Raw genomic sequence first — 19785 nt, 5'->3', positions numbered from 1 at the left:
ATGGTTATTTCTCAGAATGGCTCATAGAATTGAACAAAAAAATGATTTTGCAAAAAAAAAGAAAAATTCTAATTCTACTTGATAATGCGACTGTACACTCACGTGATTTAGAGTTCAGTAACATCGAACTCTTTTTTTCCCTCCAAATACAACATCGAAGTTACAACCCCTTGATCAAGGAATAATAAAATCATTCAAAGACAGGTATAGACAACTCCTATGTGCACACTTGATGAATTTTATACTAATGATGACAATGTAGATTACGAAAAAGTTACGGAAAGTTAAGAAGAAATTCACTCTATTGAATTGCTTGATATTCATAAATCAAGCTTGGTTAGAAGTGTCGGAATTAACAATTACAAATTGTTTCAAGAAAGCATTTGAAAATGCGTTAAACAGAACCTGACAGAAATAGAAGAATAGATGATGAAAATTTTTGATTCATGAAAATGATCAAATTGACGACGAAAACTTTATACAAAACTTTGCGAGAAAACTAAAACAGCAAGACCATTGTGAAGAGGAAGATGAAAAAATTTATGTTCCGACACTATATGAAGCTAGTGAATAGCGAAGGCGCTTGAATTATGGTTCTTGAGAATGATTATGAACAAAGAGGAAAAGTATACGAAATACAAAAAATTAAGAAATTATCAAACTAATCATTCTCAAAAATCACCGATTACATGATTAAAATCTCTAAATAATCTTTGTAATTTTTTTTTTGTTGTGAAACCTCTGTGATTGAATCTTTGTAATTATACTTTAACATTGTTTATTGTTATTTTGATTCCTTTTGTTCACTATAGACAATAGTGAACATGATGATTTGACGTGGACATTTTGTTCATTATAGAGAGGGTTGACTGTATTCCATTGTGAAATTCGACTTTAATATCCAAAGTTCACTTGACTTAAATAGCGCGGTAAGTTGTAAATCTACCTGTATTTCAATTAGCTCCAGCTGATCTACATACAAAGCGGTTGCAGAATCTGTTTCCATGGGTGACGAAAATATTTTCATAATAGGTAGACCTTTTTAAAATCAATTAAACATGTTTCGAATTCATTGATTAAGTCATTTTTATTATGAAAGGTGTAGTTTTTCGATAAATGCAAATACCAGACCGTATAATTCATGACTAAATCCCCAATCCATTCCTTATCATCAATCTTGTTTTTTATATTTTGAAAATATTCAAGCGAAGATCCGATTAGATTTGAATGACTAGTCCTCAAATGGTGTATTAATCTTAATAATTTCATTGAACTATTGGCCAAAGAAATTTTGCAGATTATGCAAAAAGGCCTAGATTTGTTTCCACTGGAAGGGATAAATCCATATTTCAGATATTCTTTACGATAAATCCGAGGCGTACATGAATTACCACCAGACATGTGATTGACACGAGTATTTATAGGTATCAAATGATAATGTTTAACCATTGTAATGTACTAATTACTGATAATAAAAAAATATTAAAAAAAATAATACCATGTACCAATTTTTTTCCATGCACCATTCGAGTATTTTCCATGTACCAAAAATGGTGCACATGCACCACGGTTGAGAATCACTGATTTAGAGGACGAAAGCAAATAAAATTTACGATTGAAATGACCGTTTCTGTTACATGGTCTATTTTTATAGATTTTGGTAATTCCAAATCACAGGGCTCAACTCATCATCTACTCGCCATTCAGCTACGAGACATTGAAACCCAGTTTTCCATCAAACCATAAAGGACACCCATATGTGGCAATTGAAAACATTGAGAATCCCTGATTTTAACTAAAAAAGATTGTTTTATAATAAATATTGATCTCATTTGAATAAATATGAATAAAATTTAAATTTTATAAATCATTGAACTGAATAGTTTTTTTAAGAAAAAGCAAAGACCCAAAAAACAAGGAAAAATTATTAACGGGGAGATAAAAAGATATTCTCGTGTTTCATACTCCCAACTTTTGAGTGTTGAATTAAGTTTATGAAAATTTATTTTTAATTTTTTACTGCATATGCATTTAATCAGACAATATAAAAAACAAAGATTATTTTAAATCGGTCAGACGATTGCCAACGAGATTATTTGGAAAAGATGGCGAGTTTCGTTGGGATCCTTGTTTACCGTTGAAATCTTCGTTCCCAGCCGACGAAGAAAGATCCGATAATTTCGGATGTCTCATCGGCTATTGGTGGAAATGTTATTTTTGGAGGACAAAAAGCAACTATGGAACATAGCAGTTCGTCAAATGCGCTGTTCAACTCGGTTACTTGTTTTTTCCAGAAAAATTCTAAATAATGTGTTTAAATTGTTTCTAACGACAAGGTATGCATAAAGTGACGCGCGGTACCTCTCTGTATTAAGTCATTTTGAACTTTTCTACATCCTCTCTACAGTCTGAGTATCTGTACTTTTCCTGAAATCGATAAAATTTTGTATAAAAGTAAGAACGTTTTTAAACACGTACTTATGATTAACTCCAAGTGCTTTAATATCTGATGTTAAACATCCTAATCGATAAATCTTCATTCCGCCTTTGGTTTCTTAAGCTCTCGCAAGTAGGTCCGGTGCCACACGCTATCGAAACTTTTGCCAAGTCCAGAAACAACAAAGTTACCCAAGCATTGTTTCTCTAAGCACGAGATTCTTGGTGTTCTAGCTCCTTGAAACAGTCCCCTGTGTATCTTCCTTCGAGGAATCCACATTGTATGGGTGAAAGCAAATATAGTGATTCCATATAACTCCATTTTCCATATAAGTCCGTTATATACAATCTTTTCCATTTTTTAGAGAAAACACAGGTAAGGCTAATCGACCAATAGTTCGCTGCTAACAATGTCGATTTACCGTATTTGGGTATCACTCTAACGATCGTATGTTTTCACGCTGCCGGAACGTGTCCAAACGTCCAGCTAGCGTCACACATGATTGTCACTGCTCCTATCAGAAGTGCAGGTGCTTTCTATGACAATATCTAGAAGATGTAGTCAAAACAAGATGCCTTTTCAACCTCTTTCTGTGTTATTCCTTATCTTCATCACATAATTAATCATCTTATTGTGCAACCCATAATTGGGGGGACCTCAAACGTCAGGCATTCTCGGGTTTCTGGCCACTTTGAATTTCTATTAGGAGTTTCTTTGTTTATTATTTAAAAGATAAACTTTGTTATGGGGAATTTAATATTATATATATTTTTTAGTTTGAATTTTTGATAAAGATACGTGCGCACTTAAAAATATGAATGATGATTTTTAAAAATATACACAAAAGTCGTCATAAAAAATATGACTCTAATCGACTTAATTCCATTATCAGTTATTTTAAATTAATTATCAGGGATTTTTTAAAAAAGTATTATCCAACCCGTGACATTTTATAACAAATAATTATATGTTGAAGAGAATTTTTGTCAAACAGAAATAACAGATCATAACGGATCATTTTCCAACAATCACAGCAGATCATTTTTCAACAAATGAAAAATAACGACTAAAGATTAGAATTGTTAAATAAAATTTTAAATGAACATCTTTTTGATTTTATGCTCACAAAAGGTTTATTTTTTTCATAATATCAAAAAAACCTCTATCTATGGACAGATCAAAATGAGGAAACTAGAAAAATAAAGTGATGTCGGGAATGGCAGATTGTTTGTCTCCTTGGCATGCAAGACGTCAGAAATAAGAAACCTTTTTAATTGAAGCCTGTTCCAGTGCATCGGGTGACTTTTGGAAAGGTTTACGGACAACCCAACTGAGCACCTGTATTTGGGTGAACGAATCTCCATGGCTATAGTCAGAAGTAATGGCTATCCACCAATAAGCATTTTCTTTTCTTGGAAAACTAAGTAAATAAAAATTTTGAAATAAACATTTAATCTAAAAAATAAAAAAAAAGATATTATTTAAAAAATAATACACGGAAGTAATTTTATTTTAATTTCTTGTGTGTCCAATGGCTTATTCTCATTCATTAATACAAATGGAGAATTTTTTTCATACTGGACATTATAATCAAGTCTTATCAGAGGCATTAAAGTCAAAAGTATAAAATACATATTTTAACATTTAAGCAATTATCAGAATCACAAATATTAATTAACAGAGTTTATCTCGCACAAAAGAAATACAGCCTCATCATAAATAGCGAGCAATTTCATCCAGATATAGAAGAAATAAAAATGGCTGCTAAATATTTTAGTAGTGGTAATAATACTGCTCGGTATATATTAATGTTGAATTTAGCTAAAATAGTTACGAAATAGTTCAAAATCTTACACAGAGAATACAAAACGGAGAAAAGATGAGTCCTATTGCACAAATAATGGCTTCTATTATATTTTCAGATCAAAAGGTATTAATTCAACCATGATATATAATTTATTGATAAAAATATTCATAGGACTATAAATCTGGCTTAATGTCAATTTCCACTGAAGAAAATAACTTAGAGTGCCTTTCTATGAGAATACAACTTCTTTTGGCTCTCAACAGACCTGATTTAGCAAAAAATCAGCTCAAAAATATAATGATGTTAGACGAAGACTCGGTTATTTCTCAATTAGCCTCAATTCAATATAATTTATACTCAGTAAGTTTAAGTTTGCGGTAATCTGTTCCCAGAATTCCTTAAAGGGGACAAACGATGCTTTTGAGGCTTGTAAAGAACTGATTGACCGTTTTGGAGCATCATCGGTTCTTTTGAACAGTCAAGCCGTGGCCTTGATTTCACAAAATCGACTTGACGAGGCATATTCTTTACTTTTGGAGGCATTTAGACTAGTAAGACGCATTATTTGTACTATATTTACAGGATAGTTCAGATGGGACTGTTTTGGCCAACATTATAGCAATAGTAGACAGGATTGGTGGTTCAGAGGAGGTTAATTTGTATTGATTTATGTTCAGGTTTATGCTCATTATATGACTTTGTTGCATGAAAATGACCCAAATCACCCGCTTTTGATTGATCTGGAAAATAAAGTTGTGGGATTGTATAATTTTTCAGAGAAATGAATTTAAAGATTTATCCTCTCGGTTTAACTCTTCCTGGAGATCTTGAATTGATTTTACCTATTTAAAAATTATTCAATTTAAATTTAAGGATTAATGAATTGTTATTTGACAAAAAGTGAAACCTGAATTATTTTTAACTAATCAAATGAAGGAGCAAGGAACGAAGGGATCGCGTGTGCCGATCAACATTAGCCACCAAATCTTCATTACAGCCGTCCGTCTCCAAAGAGAGGTGGGGAATTTCTGGTATGCCCAGTTCCCATTTGTCAGCCTCTTACCGTAGCTCACCGCACTTCATTTGAATCCGGACGGGTTTTTTGCATAATGGAGATTCTTCATCGGTAATGTGATCGGGGGAAGGTGGGAGGTCCCCTTTCTACATCTGTGTCGTGCCAGATGGACTCGTCGCCTCACGGGTGGGGAACGTTGACAAGACTTGACCCCAGCTGAAAACTTGGTTCCATCGGAATCGAACCCACGACGTTTGAATTCCAACATCCATAGTCTTCAGCAACTGGGGCTGCTAGCTATTAGTCGAGTAAACTAGCTTTAAGCGGTTCTAGAAATAAAGAATAGCAATAATCGACATGATTTCCTTACAATTTATTAAAATAATAATTTGAGTTAGATTTATTAAAAAAACTTTATTACTTTTTAAACTCGATAAATAACAAATTTAACCTTACTTCAAGCATAGATTCATGAAATCAATGTCGTAACTAGTGGTTAAATTAATGCATTTTCGGGTCCAGGTCATTATCGTTGTTTAGGGTTTACGTTTTGTTGCAGAACGGCCAGCAGTATAATTTGGATCGCCCACGAAATTTTGGTCCATCTGATAGGAAGTATTTTTCCATGGCCTGGTAGGCAGAAGCAGTTGGATCCATTCTTAGGATCTCCCATAGCCGTCTATGATGTCACGGCTGATTGGCACCGAGTTGCTGAGCCTGTAGAGTGATGAGTTTTGATTTTCTGATACTAATGTACTTCAATTAGGACACAAAGTTGTTTTTCGTGAAAAGAGTCAAGATTATTTAGTTAGGTATCGGAAATGGGCCATAGAGATGATTTAAACATTAAGACGGTTTTTACAAAGGTATTGTAGATTCTGGAGCGTAGTGAGGGGTGCAAAGAACTATGTCGTAGTCAGTCCTACATAACGATTTTACGAACACTCAGCGACAAGAGTTTTTCTGCGCATTATATTCGCCCGATCTCGAAGTAGTGAGTCAAAGTTTTTCAACAGTTTCCATGTTTCGATAAGCTAGGTATCGAACGAGACAAAAATACAGATTAGAAAAGTAATCGCAGACAAAAAATAATAATGTAAATTTTGTTATACTCTTGTAAGATAGATATAATTAATAATTATAAAATTTAAATTTATAATAATTATTACTGAGCACAAAAACAAACAACCCTGTTTGTTGTTGTTAGAATAATTGTTGCCCACCGAAAATCACATTCTTTTTGTCGCTTCTCGGCCTTTTGGCTAAGATCAAAGTGTAGTATCTGTTCTTTCCAGCTTTATATCTGGGACGCCCTTACACGGGGCAAGATATAATGCTTATTTTTGTGCCTTGGTATGTGTTGCGAAGCTTGCTTCCTCCCTACCACGCGTCCTCCCGGTATTGCAGTATTTCCGGTTTGGGCGCATTCCCTTTTGGGAGTTTTTTTAAACTTTTTTGTATTTGTTTCTTATGTGTCCTGTCACAGTCCGAATAAAATTGACGCTTAATAATTACATTCATTAATTTTACTAAATTAAAAATTTACACAACAAAATGTTAAAAAAATTAAAATTTTAAAAAATTAAAATATTCAGAGCTCAAGGACAGGTTCATAGTGCAACCGATCATTGTGGAGTCATCCGGAGTCTTTGGTCCGGAATCAATCGCTTTCATTAGGAAACTTGGATCCCTGATCTCGGTTCGGACGAAAGATAGAAAGGAGACCGAATGGCTGTTTCAACGCCTTTCAACAACCGTTGTCAGGGGTAATAGCCACGCTATCCTTTCTGCTCTTAAACAACCTTAATTAACATATATTTTCTTCCTTTTTGTAAAAAAATACATATATTAAGTAAAAAAAAAAAAAAAACAAAAAACAAAATGTTTAATTATTAAAATATTATTTTTAATGTAAATTCATTAAATTTTTTTACTAATTTGTATAATCGTCCATGCCCGATTGGCCGGAGTTCTGGGGTCCATTCGCAAAATATTGCCTAATAATTTCCACCGCCTCCAACGATTTCTTGAGACAACGGTGTAGCATCGTAATGTCTATACAGTAATAGATTGTTAATTTTTGATGGCCAGTGTATTCCATGTAAGAGACGTAGTTGTTTACGGTGAAGAGTCTATAGTCTTCAGTTCAGTGTCCGAAATCCCCCATGTTGACGAGTTGTATAGTAGAACAGGCTTACGAATGCATTATAAAGCATTGATCTGAGGGCCCGATTTATCAGCCAAGCTTGGAGCCATTTTTCACGTATTCTGCTTAGAGCCGCGGTAGCAAGCATCTTTCTGCGAGAAATGTCTTCACTGTCTCCAAGTAGAGAGCTGAGTTTGTTGACGTTTTTCCATGTTTCACCAATTCTGGTGTCCATTTGTTTTATCTCCGTCAATTCAGTTTTGGAAGTGTTAATTATCAGGAACCATTTGTTAAGCACCCGTGGGAAATTGCTTATTAGATGAATTAAATCATCTATGTTGTCCTAGGCAAAGTCCACATCGTCCGCATATACATTTTCGGTGATAAAATCATTATAGAAAGTTCTCAAATCTCTCAAGGCGGCTTCCAGATAGATTACAAATAGCAGAGGGGGAGAGAATCTCCTTGAGGGGTGCCGACATTTGTTTTAAACCGCCTGGAGGAGACTGACTCAATACGAACAGAAAGTTCTGTCTTAGCAAGCAGTAACCGTATCATTATCACTTCATCCACCTCTAGAAAGCTTTCCAGAACCCCGATAAGTAGGTCACGATTATATCAGCTGTGGATCTTCTAGCCCTGAATCCGCTATGACTGGGGGAAAAATATTCATTAACAGTTCGGGTTATGCGACCGAGTGTAACGAGTGAGAAATGTTTTCTCAGAGTGTTTAGTAGTATTCACAATTTCTGCTTTATTTGAAAAATCGTAAAATAGTTCTTTACAGGTTTTAATAAACCATGACTATCGGTAAATCATTTTCCAATTTGTCACTAAGAGATACTCCTCTTAATGAAAATACATTCTACTTTCAGCTCTAACTATTTTTGTTATAGTTCTATGGATACAAAGCATGTGATAACAATTAGCATATTCGGGTGATTATGATGACTGTGTTGTGATAGTAAAAGTCTATTTCTTTAAAAGAACTACCAATCTTTATTTTTATTAGTAAAATTGTTATCATGAAATAAATACAACTTTATCTTATCTAAAATTATACACAAGTTACTTTCAGAGGGATTTCGAATCGAACTTAGACATATAAATTATTATTTTTGAATACAATATTCGTAAGAAGTAGTCTATAGCTAATCAACACAATGGAAAAACCCGACAAATATCCCTTATTTCAGATTTAAATAATTTATTAAGAATCTTTTTTAGATATAAAATCCAACCAACATTGGGAAATTTTTTTATCCACTTGCAACACTTTGGTTGAATTTGCCAAAAGTTGATCAATAGTCAAATATTGAAAAACTGAATTTATAGCACAAGAATCTTCACAGTGCAAATTTAGTACATTTATATTTGAAGAAATAAGACAGATTGCAGCTAGATGGTCGTTGTTGCCTAATTTAAGCTCTTCAAATGTAACATTATTCTGTAAAACTCCATCAACAGAAACAGTTGTTGAAAACATGGCCAAACATCTTCTTCCGAAATGTTGAAATCAAGACGGTTAATACTGAATCCCAACCCCCTTCCAATAGCCTTTATATAACTCTCACTGAGGACCTAGTTATCAATAAACAACCGAACACCCAAATTCGATAGAATCTGGACAGTCTTCCTTCAGAAGAGCCAAAAATATAATTAAAACTCTTCGAACTTGTTTTCTTCTGAACAAGTAATGTGTAGTCTTCAATTGTATCTTTTCCTTTTTATATTTAAAGCATACATTTTTACTATTTATATATAGAATGTCTACACCAATAAAATGGTATTTCGAGGCCACACAAATTACAAGATCATCATCGTGAGCCAAATTGAAATCCAACTGGCTTGAACAGTGAATATAAGGTCGATTATAGGAACTACGTCTGAGATCTATACAATTCCAGCGTATGCCCAACAATTGAGTCACTGAGTATCGTATTAATAGTCGACCAATCTAATTTTATATTATTTTATTTTCAACTAAAGAATTTTTTGTTGCGTTTTTATGTCGCAAAGTTTCAAATTTCACTGCTTCGATGTAATCAATTGAAGAAATGCACTTCTTCCAAACACTTTCATTGGGAATCCACTTCGAACAGTCAAAAACTAGCTTTAACATTATATTTATTATTAATATTTAAAGCTAATAATAAACAAAAATAGTTAATCAAAATTTTTTATTTTAAATACAACTTACCACATTTGTCGATTCCGTTGTGGAGAGCTAGTAGTTTTGCCGTACGCAACCCACAGTTTCTCATGTCGCATGAGTGCAGACAGAATCCTTCAGCTATTTTTAATTATTTAATTCTCTCTTTGAAGACAAATTTTTGCATAAAAAAATTATATTATTAATATTTAAAAAATATTTAAATTAACACTTATGTCTTCCCTTCGTCGTGTTGAAGTAAGTTTACAAATTTTCTACTACAGCAATGGCTCACGTTTGCACGTGTGTGGTGGCTTTACGATGCCCAACATCAAAGTCCTGGTGGGGAATTTCTGGTATGCCCATTCCCATTTGTCAGCCTCTTACCGTAGCTCACCGCACTTCATTTGAATCCGGACGGGTTTTTTGCATAATGGAGATTCTTCATCGGGAAATGTGATCGGGGGAAGGTGGGAGGTCCCCTTTCTACATCTGTGTCGTGCCAGATGGACTCGTCGCCTCACGGGTGGGGAACGTTGACAAGACTTGACCCCAGCTGAAAACTTGGTTCCATCGGAATCGAACCCACGACGTTTGAATTCCAACATCCATAGTCTTCAGCAACTGGGGCTGCTAGCTATTAGTCGAGTAAACTAGCTTTAAGCGGTTCTAGAAATAAAGAATAGCAATAATCGACATGATTTCCTTACAATTTATTAAAATAATAATTTGAGTTAGATTTATTAAAAAAACTTTATTACTTTTTAAACTCGATAAATAACAAATTTAACCTTACTTCAAGCATAGATTCATGAAATCAATGTCCGTAACTAGTGGTTAAATTAATGCATTTTCGGGTCCAGGTCATTATCGTTGTTTAGGGTTTACGTTTTGTTGCAGAACGGCCAGCAGTATAATTTGGATCGCCCACGAAATTTTGGTCCATCTGATAGGAAGTATTTTTCCATGGCCTGGTAGGCAGAAGCAGTTGGATCCATTCTTAGGATCTCCCATAGCCGTCTATGATGTCACGGCTGATTGGCACCGAGTTGCTGAGCCTGTAGAGTGATGAGTTTGATTTTCTGATACTAATGTACTTCAATTAGGACACAAAGTTGTTTTTCGTGAAGAGTCAAGATTATTTAGTTGGTATCGGAAATGGGCCATAGAGATGATTTAAAATTAAGACGGTTTTTACAAAGGTATTGTAGATTCTGGAGCGTAGTGAGGGGTGCAAAGAACTATGTCGTAGTCAGTCCTACATAACGATTTTACGAACACTCAGCGACAAGAGTTTTTCTGCGCATTATATTCGCCCGATCTCGAAGTAGTGAGTCAAAGTTTTTCAACAGATTCCATGTTTCGATAAGCTAGGTATCGAACGAGACAAAAATACAGATTAGAAAAGTAATCGCAGACAAAAAATAATAATGTAATTTTGTTATACTCTTGTAAGATAGATATAATTAATAATTATAAAATTTAAATTTATAATAATTATTACTGAGCACAAAAACAAACAACCCTGTTTGTTGTTGTTAGAATAATTGTTGCCCACCGAAAATCACATTCTTTTTGTCGCTTCTCGGCCTTTTGGCTAAGATCAAAGTGTAGTATCTGTTCTTTCCAGCTTTATATCTGGGACGCCCTTACACGGGGCAAGATATAATGCTTATTTTGTGCCTTGGTATGTGTTGCGAAGCTTGCTTCCTCCCTACCACGCGTCCTCCCGGTATTGCAGTATTTCCGGTTTGGGCGCATTCCCTTTTGGGAGTTTTTTTAAACTTTTTTGTATTTGTTTCTTATGTGTCCTGTCACAGTCCGAATAAAATTGACGCTTAATAATTACATTCATTAATTTTACTAAATTAAAAATTTACACAACAAAATGTTAAAAAAATTAAAATTTTAAAAAATTAAAATATTCAGAGCTCAAGGACAGGTTCATAGTGCAACCGATCATTGTGGAGTCATCCGGAGTCTTTGGTCCGGAATCAATCGCTTTCATTAGGAAACTTGGATCCCTGATCTCGGTTCGGACGAAAGATAGAAAGGAGACCGAATGGCTGTTTCAACGCCTTTCAACAACCGTTGTCAGGGGTAATAGCCACGCTATCCTTTCTGCTCTTAAACAACCTTAATTAACATATATTTTCTTCCTTTTGTTAAAAAAATACATATATTAAGTAAAAAAAAAAAAAAACAAAAAACAAAATGTTTAATTATTAAAATATTATTTTTAATGTAAAATTCATTAAATTTTTTTACTAATTTGTATAATCGTCCATGCCCGATTGGCCGGAGTTCTGGGGTCCATTCGCAAAATATTGCCTAATAATTTCCACCGCCTCCAACGATTTCTTGAGACAACGGTGTAGCATCGTAATGTCTATACAGTAATAGATTGTTAATTTTTGATGGCCAGTGTATTCCATGTAAGAGACGTAGTTGTTTACGGTGAAGAGTCTATAGTCTTCAGTTCAGTGTCCGAAATCCCCCATGTTGACGAGTTGTATAGTAGAACAGGCTTTACGAATGCATTATAAAGCATTGATCTGAGGGCCCGATTTATCAGCCAAGCTTGGAGCCATTTTTCACGTATTCTGCTTAGAGCCGCGGTAGCAAGCATCTTTCTGCGAGAAATGTCTTCACTGTCTCCAAGTAGAGAGCTGAGTTTGTTGACGTTTTTCCATGTTTCACCAATTCTGGTGTCCATTTGTTTTATCTCCGTCAATTCAGTTTTGGAAGTGTTAATTATCAGGAACCATTTGTTAAGCACCCGTGGGAATTGCTTATTAGATGAATTAAATCATCTATGTTGTCCTAGGCAAAGTCCACATCGTCCGCATATACATTTTCGGTGATAAAATCATTATAGAAAGTTCTCAAATCTCTCAAGGCGGCTTCCAGATAGATTACAAATAGCAGAGGGGGAGAGAATCTCCTTGAGGGGTGCCGACATTTGTTTTAAACCGCCTGGAGGAGACTGACTCAATACGAACAGAAAGTTCTGTCTTAGCAAGCAGTAACCGTATCATTATCACTTCATCCACCTCTAGAAAGCTTTCCAGAACCTCGATAAGTAGGTCACGATTATATCAGCTGTGGATCTTCTAGCCCTGAATCCGCTATGACTGGGGGAAAAATATTCATTAACAGTTCGGGTTATGCGACCGAGTGTAACGAGTGAGAAATGTTTTCTCAGAGTGTTTAGTAGTATTCACAATTTCTGCTTTATTTGAAAAATCGTAAAATAGTTCTTTACAGGTTTTAATAAACCATGACTATCGGTAAATCATTTTCCAATTTGTCACTAAGAGATACTCCTCTTAATGAAAATACATTCTACTTTCAGCTCTAACTATTTTTGTTATAGTTCTATGGATACAAAGCATGTGATAACAATTAGCATATTCGGGTGATTATGATGACTGTGTTGTGATAGTAAAAGTCTATTCTTTAAAAGAACTACCAATCTTTATTTTTATTAGTAAAATTGTTATCATGAAATAAATACAACTTTATCTTATCTAAAATTATACACAAGTTACTTTCAGAGGGATTTCGAATCGAACTTAGACATATAAATTATTATTTTTGAATACAATATTCGTAAGAAGTAGTCTATAGCTAATCAACACAATGGAAAAACCCGACAAATATCCCTTATTTCAGATTTAAATAATTTATTAAGAATCTTTTTTAGATATAAAATCCAACCAACATTGGGAAATTTTTTTATCCACTTGCAACACTTTGGTTGAATTTGCCAAAAGTTGATCAATAGTCAAATATTGAAAAACTGAATTTATAACACACGAATCTTCACAGACCTATAAAAATAAAATGCAAATTTAGTACATTTATATTTGAAGAAATAAGACAGATTGCAGCTAGATGGTCGTTGTTGCCTAATTTAAGCTCTTCAAATGTAACATTATTCTGTAAAACTCCATCAACAGAAACAGTTGTTGAAAAACATGGCCAAACATCTTCTTCCGAAATGTTGAAATCAAGACGGTTAATACTGAATCCCAGCCCCCTTCCAATTGCCTTTATATAACTCTCACTGAGGACCTAGTTATCAATAAACAACCGAACACCCAAATTCGATAGAATCTGGACAGTCTTCCTTCAGAAGAGCCAAAAATATAATTAAAACTCTTCGAACTTGTTTTCTTCTGAACAAGTAATGTGTAGTCTTCAATTGTATCTTTTCCTTTTTATATTTAAAGCATACATTTTTACTATTATTATATATAGAATGTCTACACCAATAAAATGGTATTTCGAGGCCACACAAATTACAAGATCATCATCGTGAGCCAAATTGAAATCCAACTGGCTTGAACAGTGATATAAGGTCGATTATAGGAACTACGTCTGAGATCTATACAATTCCAGCGTATGCCCAACAATTGAGTCACTGAGTATCGTATTAATAGTCGACCAATCTAATTTTATATTATTTTATTTTCAACTAAAGAATTTTTTGTTGCGTTTTTATGTCGCAAAGTTTCAAATTTCACTGCTTCGATGTAATCAATTGAAGAAATGCACTTCTTCCAAACACTTTCATTGGGAATCCACTTCGAACAGTCAAAAACTAGCTTTAACATTATATTTATTATTACAATATTTAAAGCTAATAATAAACAAAAATTAGTTAATCAAAATTTTTTATTTTAAATACAACTTACCACATTTGTCGATTCCGTTGTGGAGAGCTAGTAGTTTTGCCGTACGCAACCCACAGTTTCTCATGTCGCATGAGTGCAGACAGAATCCTTCAGCTATTTTTAATTATTTAATTCTCTCTTTGAAGACAAATTTTTGCATAAAAAATTATATTATTAATATTAAAAAAATATTTAAATTAACACTTATGTCTTCCCTTCGTCGTGTTGAAGTAAGTTTACAAATTTTCTACTACAGCAATGGCTCACGTTTGCACGTGTGTGGTGGCTTTACGATGCCCAACATCAAAGTCCTTTTTATTCTGCCTTAAAAATTGCTCCTTACTTAGAAGGAAAACACAAGCCAATATACCACCCTCTTAGTATAAGCAAGGATGTCTCATTTTAGATGACTGTGGTGACCACGTGGTAGTAATAAATAGCCGATATATAGCTATGGAAGGGAATAATTGGCGGAATTTATACTATCGAGAATTTTCCAGGTGAAATATTAATTTTTTTATTTCAGGTTTAGGACTATTTCCAAAAAAGTCATGGCTTATGAACGACACCAACAGGATTCAACATGGATTATCCGCAATGCTATAAAGACGCATATTCGTGGATCTTTACTGAGGCACGATGCTTTAGCAAGACTCCATATATTTCCTGGAAAGGTTGAATTGTTCACATTTACTTTATAATAGAATATTCCTGATCATATAAAACAAAATATTTCTCACAAACTTCCGCAGGTGATGCCAATCTACAAAAAATTCGAAGACTACTCACAAGAAGAGATCGACAAATTTCCCAGAATAATTTAATTTTAATAATTTTTATTTTTATTAGTGAAAAATGTTTCTAAATTTTTTCAAGTGTCTCTTGCTGCTTGTTTATTTGAATATTCTTTATATTTCAAAGCTTTTTAATAAACTACATGCCGAATTTCACTTTGGTCTGCACGCCTTATTGTGTGGACGCAGTGTTGGCCGTTTTTTGCTACACGCTTCTCTAAATGACCTTATCCGAAGAGCTTTGGAAGTTGCCGGAATCTCCTCCGTACTTGAACCTGTGATCGATCGAGGGCATGGGAAGAGACCGGACGGGATCTCTGTGTTTCCATCGAACAAAGGAAGGCCACTCACCTAGAAGGCCACATGCGTTGACACATTCTTGCCCAGAGCCTGCTAATGTACGCATCCGCCCCTGGATCATTGATAACAAATCTATACTGAAAAGATTATTAAATACCGAGACAAAACGAAGACATCATCTTATTTATAGATCCTATTTTCAGAATCTTTAATTGTTTTTGTTTAGGTTTTTTTCGAAACTAGTGAGGATTATTTTTAAAAAGTTTTGTGCCCCATTAATGTTTGTTTTATACTCTGCACAATTTTGTTGAATCCATCGATTTATTAGCACTTGTCACTTGTTATGGCCATTATTTAAATTCCTTACATCGACGACCCTTCACTTTCTCTTATTAAAACTACCTACGCACAAGCAAAGAATCTTTTTCCAAATGTAAATATTTCCTGTATAATATTGACTCAACTTAAACTTTATTATTTTTGGTGGACATGTCTCTAACGTGTTTAATTCATTTTTAAGCAATGGTCTCTAACGTGTTTAATTCATTTTTAAGCAATGGATTGGTTTTGGCTTCTACTTGTTTCATGTTGCTAATTCTTACGGTTATTTGTGATGTTTTATTGCTCGAAAAATGAACTTAAAAAAATGGAAAGGTAAAACAATTAGGAATCTCCAGTAGTTTCACTGCGAATAGCAAGCAAGTTTAAAAAAACTAAAAATTTATAAAATTATTGAACTAAAAATTCTTTGAATTTAATCCAGACAAAATTAATGAATTATTTCTAAACGACTAAAAAGTAATTTGCTTATTTTTCTTTTGGTTTACAGCAGCGCACCCCTCAAGCTGGGGTCGACAATAAATTTAATTATTTAATTTTTCTTCATTTTAAATTAAGTTAGTTTACTTTTGAAGTAATAAAACTTTGTTTGTCGTTCTTGTATGAGTCGTTTTTTTACTTTAAATTTTTTCAATATAAAAATGAATATTTGGCATTTGAATTTATAAAAAAAATTTTGATAATAGACCAGGGGTGTCAAACTCATTTCGCTTTGAGGACCGCATTTTGTAACAATTTCGCTTCGAGGGCCGCATTTATAATAATTTCTCATTAAGGGAAGATTAGTTCTGATATTTATTATTAAGAGAAACTAAATTATTGAATTATCGCCCTCTAATTTTGGTGAGAAGTGCTTCCAGAGGATTGACATCTTTTTTTAGATACAATTTTTGATATGTCAGGTGAGCTATTCGTGTAGTTCCGACTTTTATTAAAGAGGATAAATGTTCAGCAGTTAGTCTTGTTCTTTGAGCAGTTTTTGTCATTTTCATAACTGAAAAAAGCTGTTCACACACATATGTCGAACCAAATATAGCAATGATTTTTGTTGCAAACTTTTTAAAGTTTTTAAACTTTCCAGGAAGATATGAACAGAAAGCAAGTATTTCAACCTCCAAATATTTAGCTTTAAGTATAGAATCTGATTGGATTTCCAATAGTTCCATTTGTAAACTTTGATCTGCATTGGAAACATTAAAAGAGAATGGTGATGCGAATAATGAAAATTGTTGTTCATAGTCTATTAAATAGACTATATTGGTCACTATGTAATAAGTCATTATTAAATGATGCAATGAAACCGTTCAAATTGTTGGATCATCTTAGGAGAAAACATTTTGATACAAGAGATAAGCCAATAGAGTACTTTAAAGAAGTAAAAGACTCTCTTAGTAAACAAAAAATGATTGACACTGTTTTCATTAATAGTAACCTTTTAAAAATTAAATATTTAGGGGGTCAAACAAATTTAAGGGGTCGACGAGCAAAAAAAATTGAGAACCCCCGGTTTACAGAATGACAAACAAATTTATGTTTTAATTGTGTTTTGTGCACTAATATTTCTCGATATCTTTATTTAGAAAAAAATAATCCTTTTTAGATACTTAAAAAAGTATATGCTAGTCTATTATTTATACTTCTGGAAAAGTAACTCGGTTATTAAATCGAGAGGTGTACTCTTAGACCATTTTACAATATCAATATTTAGATTTTTGCAAGAAATAAATGCTTATTGGCGGATAACAAGTGCATTACCTTTGACAATAGCCAGAGAGACTCGTTCGGCAAGATACGGGTACTAAAATAAGTCCTTGGTAATCTTCTTCAAAAGTGGCCTGATGTGTCGAAACAGGCTCTGGTCATTCCTGACATCAGCATTTACGCTTCTTTCTCTCGGCCCGGTCGGATGGATCTTTAGGACTTTTGAGTGATACTCTTATGTTCTGGGTGGAAAAAGACTTTGCACAATTTACTTTCCAGACCAGACACTTTTCTTTTTGATAAAGAAAAGTCGCTATTGTGTTAAGCTTTCTTCAGTCCTCTGCAAAGATGTAGATTAGTTCCAGTTGAAAATAATTTTCAGTTGAAAGGTTCCGGTTGAAAATAGAATCTGTTTAGATGATCTGTTTTAGTTCTGTATGTCGTGAAGAGCGTCCAATTCTGTTCAGACATGAGATGGAGTGGTAATTGAGGTTGTCTGTCTGTACTCCGGATCGGCATTGGTGTTTGGTACAGTCCGACCTTGAATTGGAACACTAAGTGTTCCAAAAACTGAGGTTTTTCCAAAAACTGAGGTTTTGTCAAAAATTAATATCAATATAAATTTAATAATTTAATTAATGCAAAAAAGTCTTAAATATTATTATTTATTGAAAAATAGTCATCGATCTTTTTTCCATAACCATAATTTTTCTTCAAACTACTGAACAAATTTTGTCTGAAACAGTAAAAATCATTTAACAAAATTGGAGCTATGTCTAGAACAGATTCTTCCAATTCATTCACTTTTGTTACTACTTCTTTGACCGTAGTCTGTTTATTTTGCAAAATTTCTTCATTATCGCTGCTTTCCGTATTTTCCAACACTTCGTGTACAACTTGTTCTATAACATCATCCGTCAGATTATCAGAAACAACAAATATTTCTTTGCCGAAAGTATTATCCCACAATTTTGTAATTATTTCGGAGGATACAATTTGCCACGATTTCGATACTATTTTCAATGATTGGCGTAAATTAATTTTTTTAAGTAAGTCGCAGTAAAAAATCTTCTTCATCTATACAACAAATAAATTCAATTAACGCCTTCGAATAATTATCTTTAAAAGCTTGGATTATCCCATTATCCAATGGTTGAAGAATTGGAGTTGTATTTTTGGTAAAAACAGCAATTCGATATTTGAGAGTGATTTATTTTCATGACACGAAGCGTTATCAAGAATTAAAATTTTTCTCTTTTCCATTTTCATTCGTTCATTCACTAAGAATAACCATTGAATAAAAATATCTCTTGTCATCCAGGCTTTTTGGAAGATGAGTACATAGCACCATAATCCTCAGGGTTAAAATTTCTGAAACATCTGGATTGTTAATTTCCCGATTATTAAAAAATCAATTTTTGTACGAATGATTTTTTTGGGGTCTTTTTTTATAAAAGACAAGTTTCATCAATGTTAAAGATATTATTTTTCCAAATTGATCAATTTTTTCATGGAAAACTTTTAAAATGATTGAATTCCATCACGATTACATGAGTTTTTTTCGCCCCTAAGGATTTTGAATTTGAGTTCATGTCTTTTTTTTAAATCAATTAACCAACCATTCGATGCTTTAAAGCTTGTAATGTTCAATTTACCCGCAATTTTCAAACCTTAAAACAATGTGAGAAAAAGTAAAATTACCAATTTTTTGATAAGAGGACCTGAAACTGGAATATTTTAGAGCCGTAATTGTTGAAAAACGTCGAGACCTTTACTATCCAATGTTTCAAAATATCGTCAGTTTTTGTTTCAGTCGGAAAATTTGGAATAATTTCCCACAGTTATTTGCGGTGTAATCGTGTTTTTATTCGAGCAATTGTGCCAATGCTCGTTTCATATTTTTGAGCAAGTACTCTGTGTGAATGACTTTTTAGTTGTCGAGCAATTTCACCTTTTTCTCGTAACTGAGACCCATAATGATTTAGCGTGGAGTTTTTTTTAATCCAAATTATTAATTTTTTTAATGACTAGAAATAAATATAATAATAATTTTGTTCCAAATCGAGTTTTCATTTAAAAGGAATTATTTATTCTAGGCAGAGATCCTACAAAGTGTTCCAAAAACTGAGGTGAACCTATAAAACTTACTAGTAAAGTCAACAAACTAATAATTCTCCCAGCGAGACGGAGGAACAGCTGTTGCCACGCATGACAGCCAGCAGGTCCTCTGAATGAGGAAAGTAAATTCCCTAGGGTCCTTGGACCGCGAAGAACAAAGATGTCCCAATTTCTTAGGGAAGTGAGGGTCCCGGAGCCAAAGACGCCGGAAGTCTCGACAACGATTGGCCAAAACAAAGTCATCCATCAAAGACTGATATTTCCGGCACTTCGAAAGCTCAGCCTTATTAGCACGAG

General features: G+C 33.6%; 2 protein-coding genes and 2 non-coding genes across 4 annotated transcripts; 3 read left to right on the top strand and 1 right to left on the bottom strand.

Annotated features, from left to right (window-relative positions):
• Positions 1-4092: 4092 nt before the first annotated feature.
• Positions 4093-4910, top strand: LOC115231454 (coatomer subunit epsilon-like). The gene is made up of 5 exons (XM_029801476.2): positions 4093-4235; positions 4268-4367; positions 4416-4604; positions 4637-4795; positions 4827-4910. The coding sequence occupies exons 1-5, from the start codon at positions 4195-4197 to the stop codon at positions 4908-4910; spliced, it is 573 nt and encodes a 190-aa protein (XP_029657336.2). The 5' UTR covers positions 4093-4194.
• Positions 4911-6501: 1591 nt separating this feature from the next.
• Positions 6502-6691, top strand: LOC115231457. Its single transcript, XR_003883530.1, has one exon. It is a non-coding gene; the product is annotated as a U2 spliceosomal RNA (small nuclear RNA).
• Positions 6692-11134: 4443 nt separating this feature from the next.
• On the top strand, positions 11135-11323 carry LOC115231458. The gene has a single exon (XR_003883531.1). It is a non-coding gene; the product is annotated as a U2 spliceosomal RNA (small nuclear RNA).
• Positions 11324-16493: 5170 nt separating this feature from the next.
• LOC115231453 (general transcription factor II-I repeat domain-containing protein 2B-like) lies at positions 16494-16949 on the bottom strand. The gene has a single exon (XM_029801475.1). It carries the CDS (start codon positions 16947-16949, stop codon positions 16494-16496), a length of 456 nt encoding a protein of 151 aa, XP_029657335.1.
• Positions 16950-19785: the final 2836 nt, after the last annotated feature.

The sequence above is a fragment of the Octopus sinensis genome, unplaced genomic scaffold (assembly GCF_006345805.1).
Source record: "Octopus sinensis unplaced genomic scaffold, ASM634580v1 Contig18549, whole genome shotgun sequence".
Lineage (NCBI taxonomy): Eukaryota > Metazoa > Mollusca > Cephalopoda > Octopoda > Octopodidae > Octopus > Octopus sinensis.
This window is presented reverse-complemented; position numbering and strand designations above follow the sequence as displayed.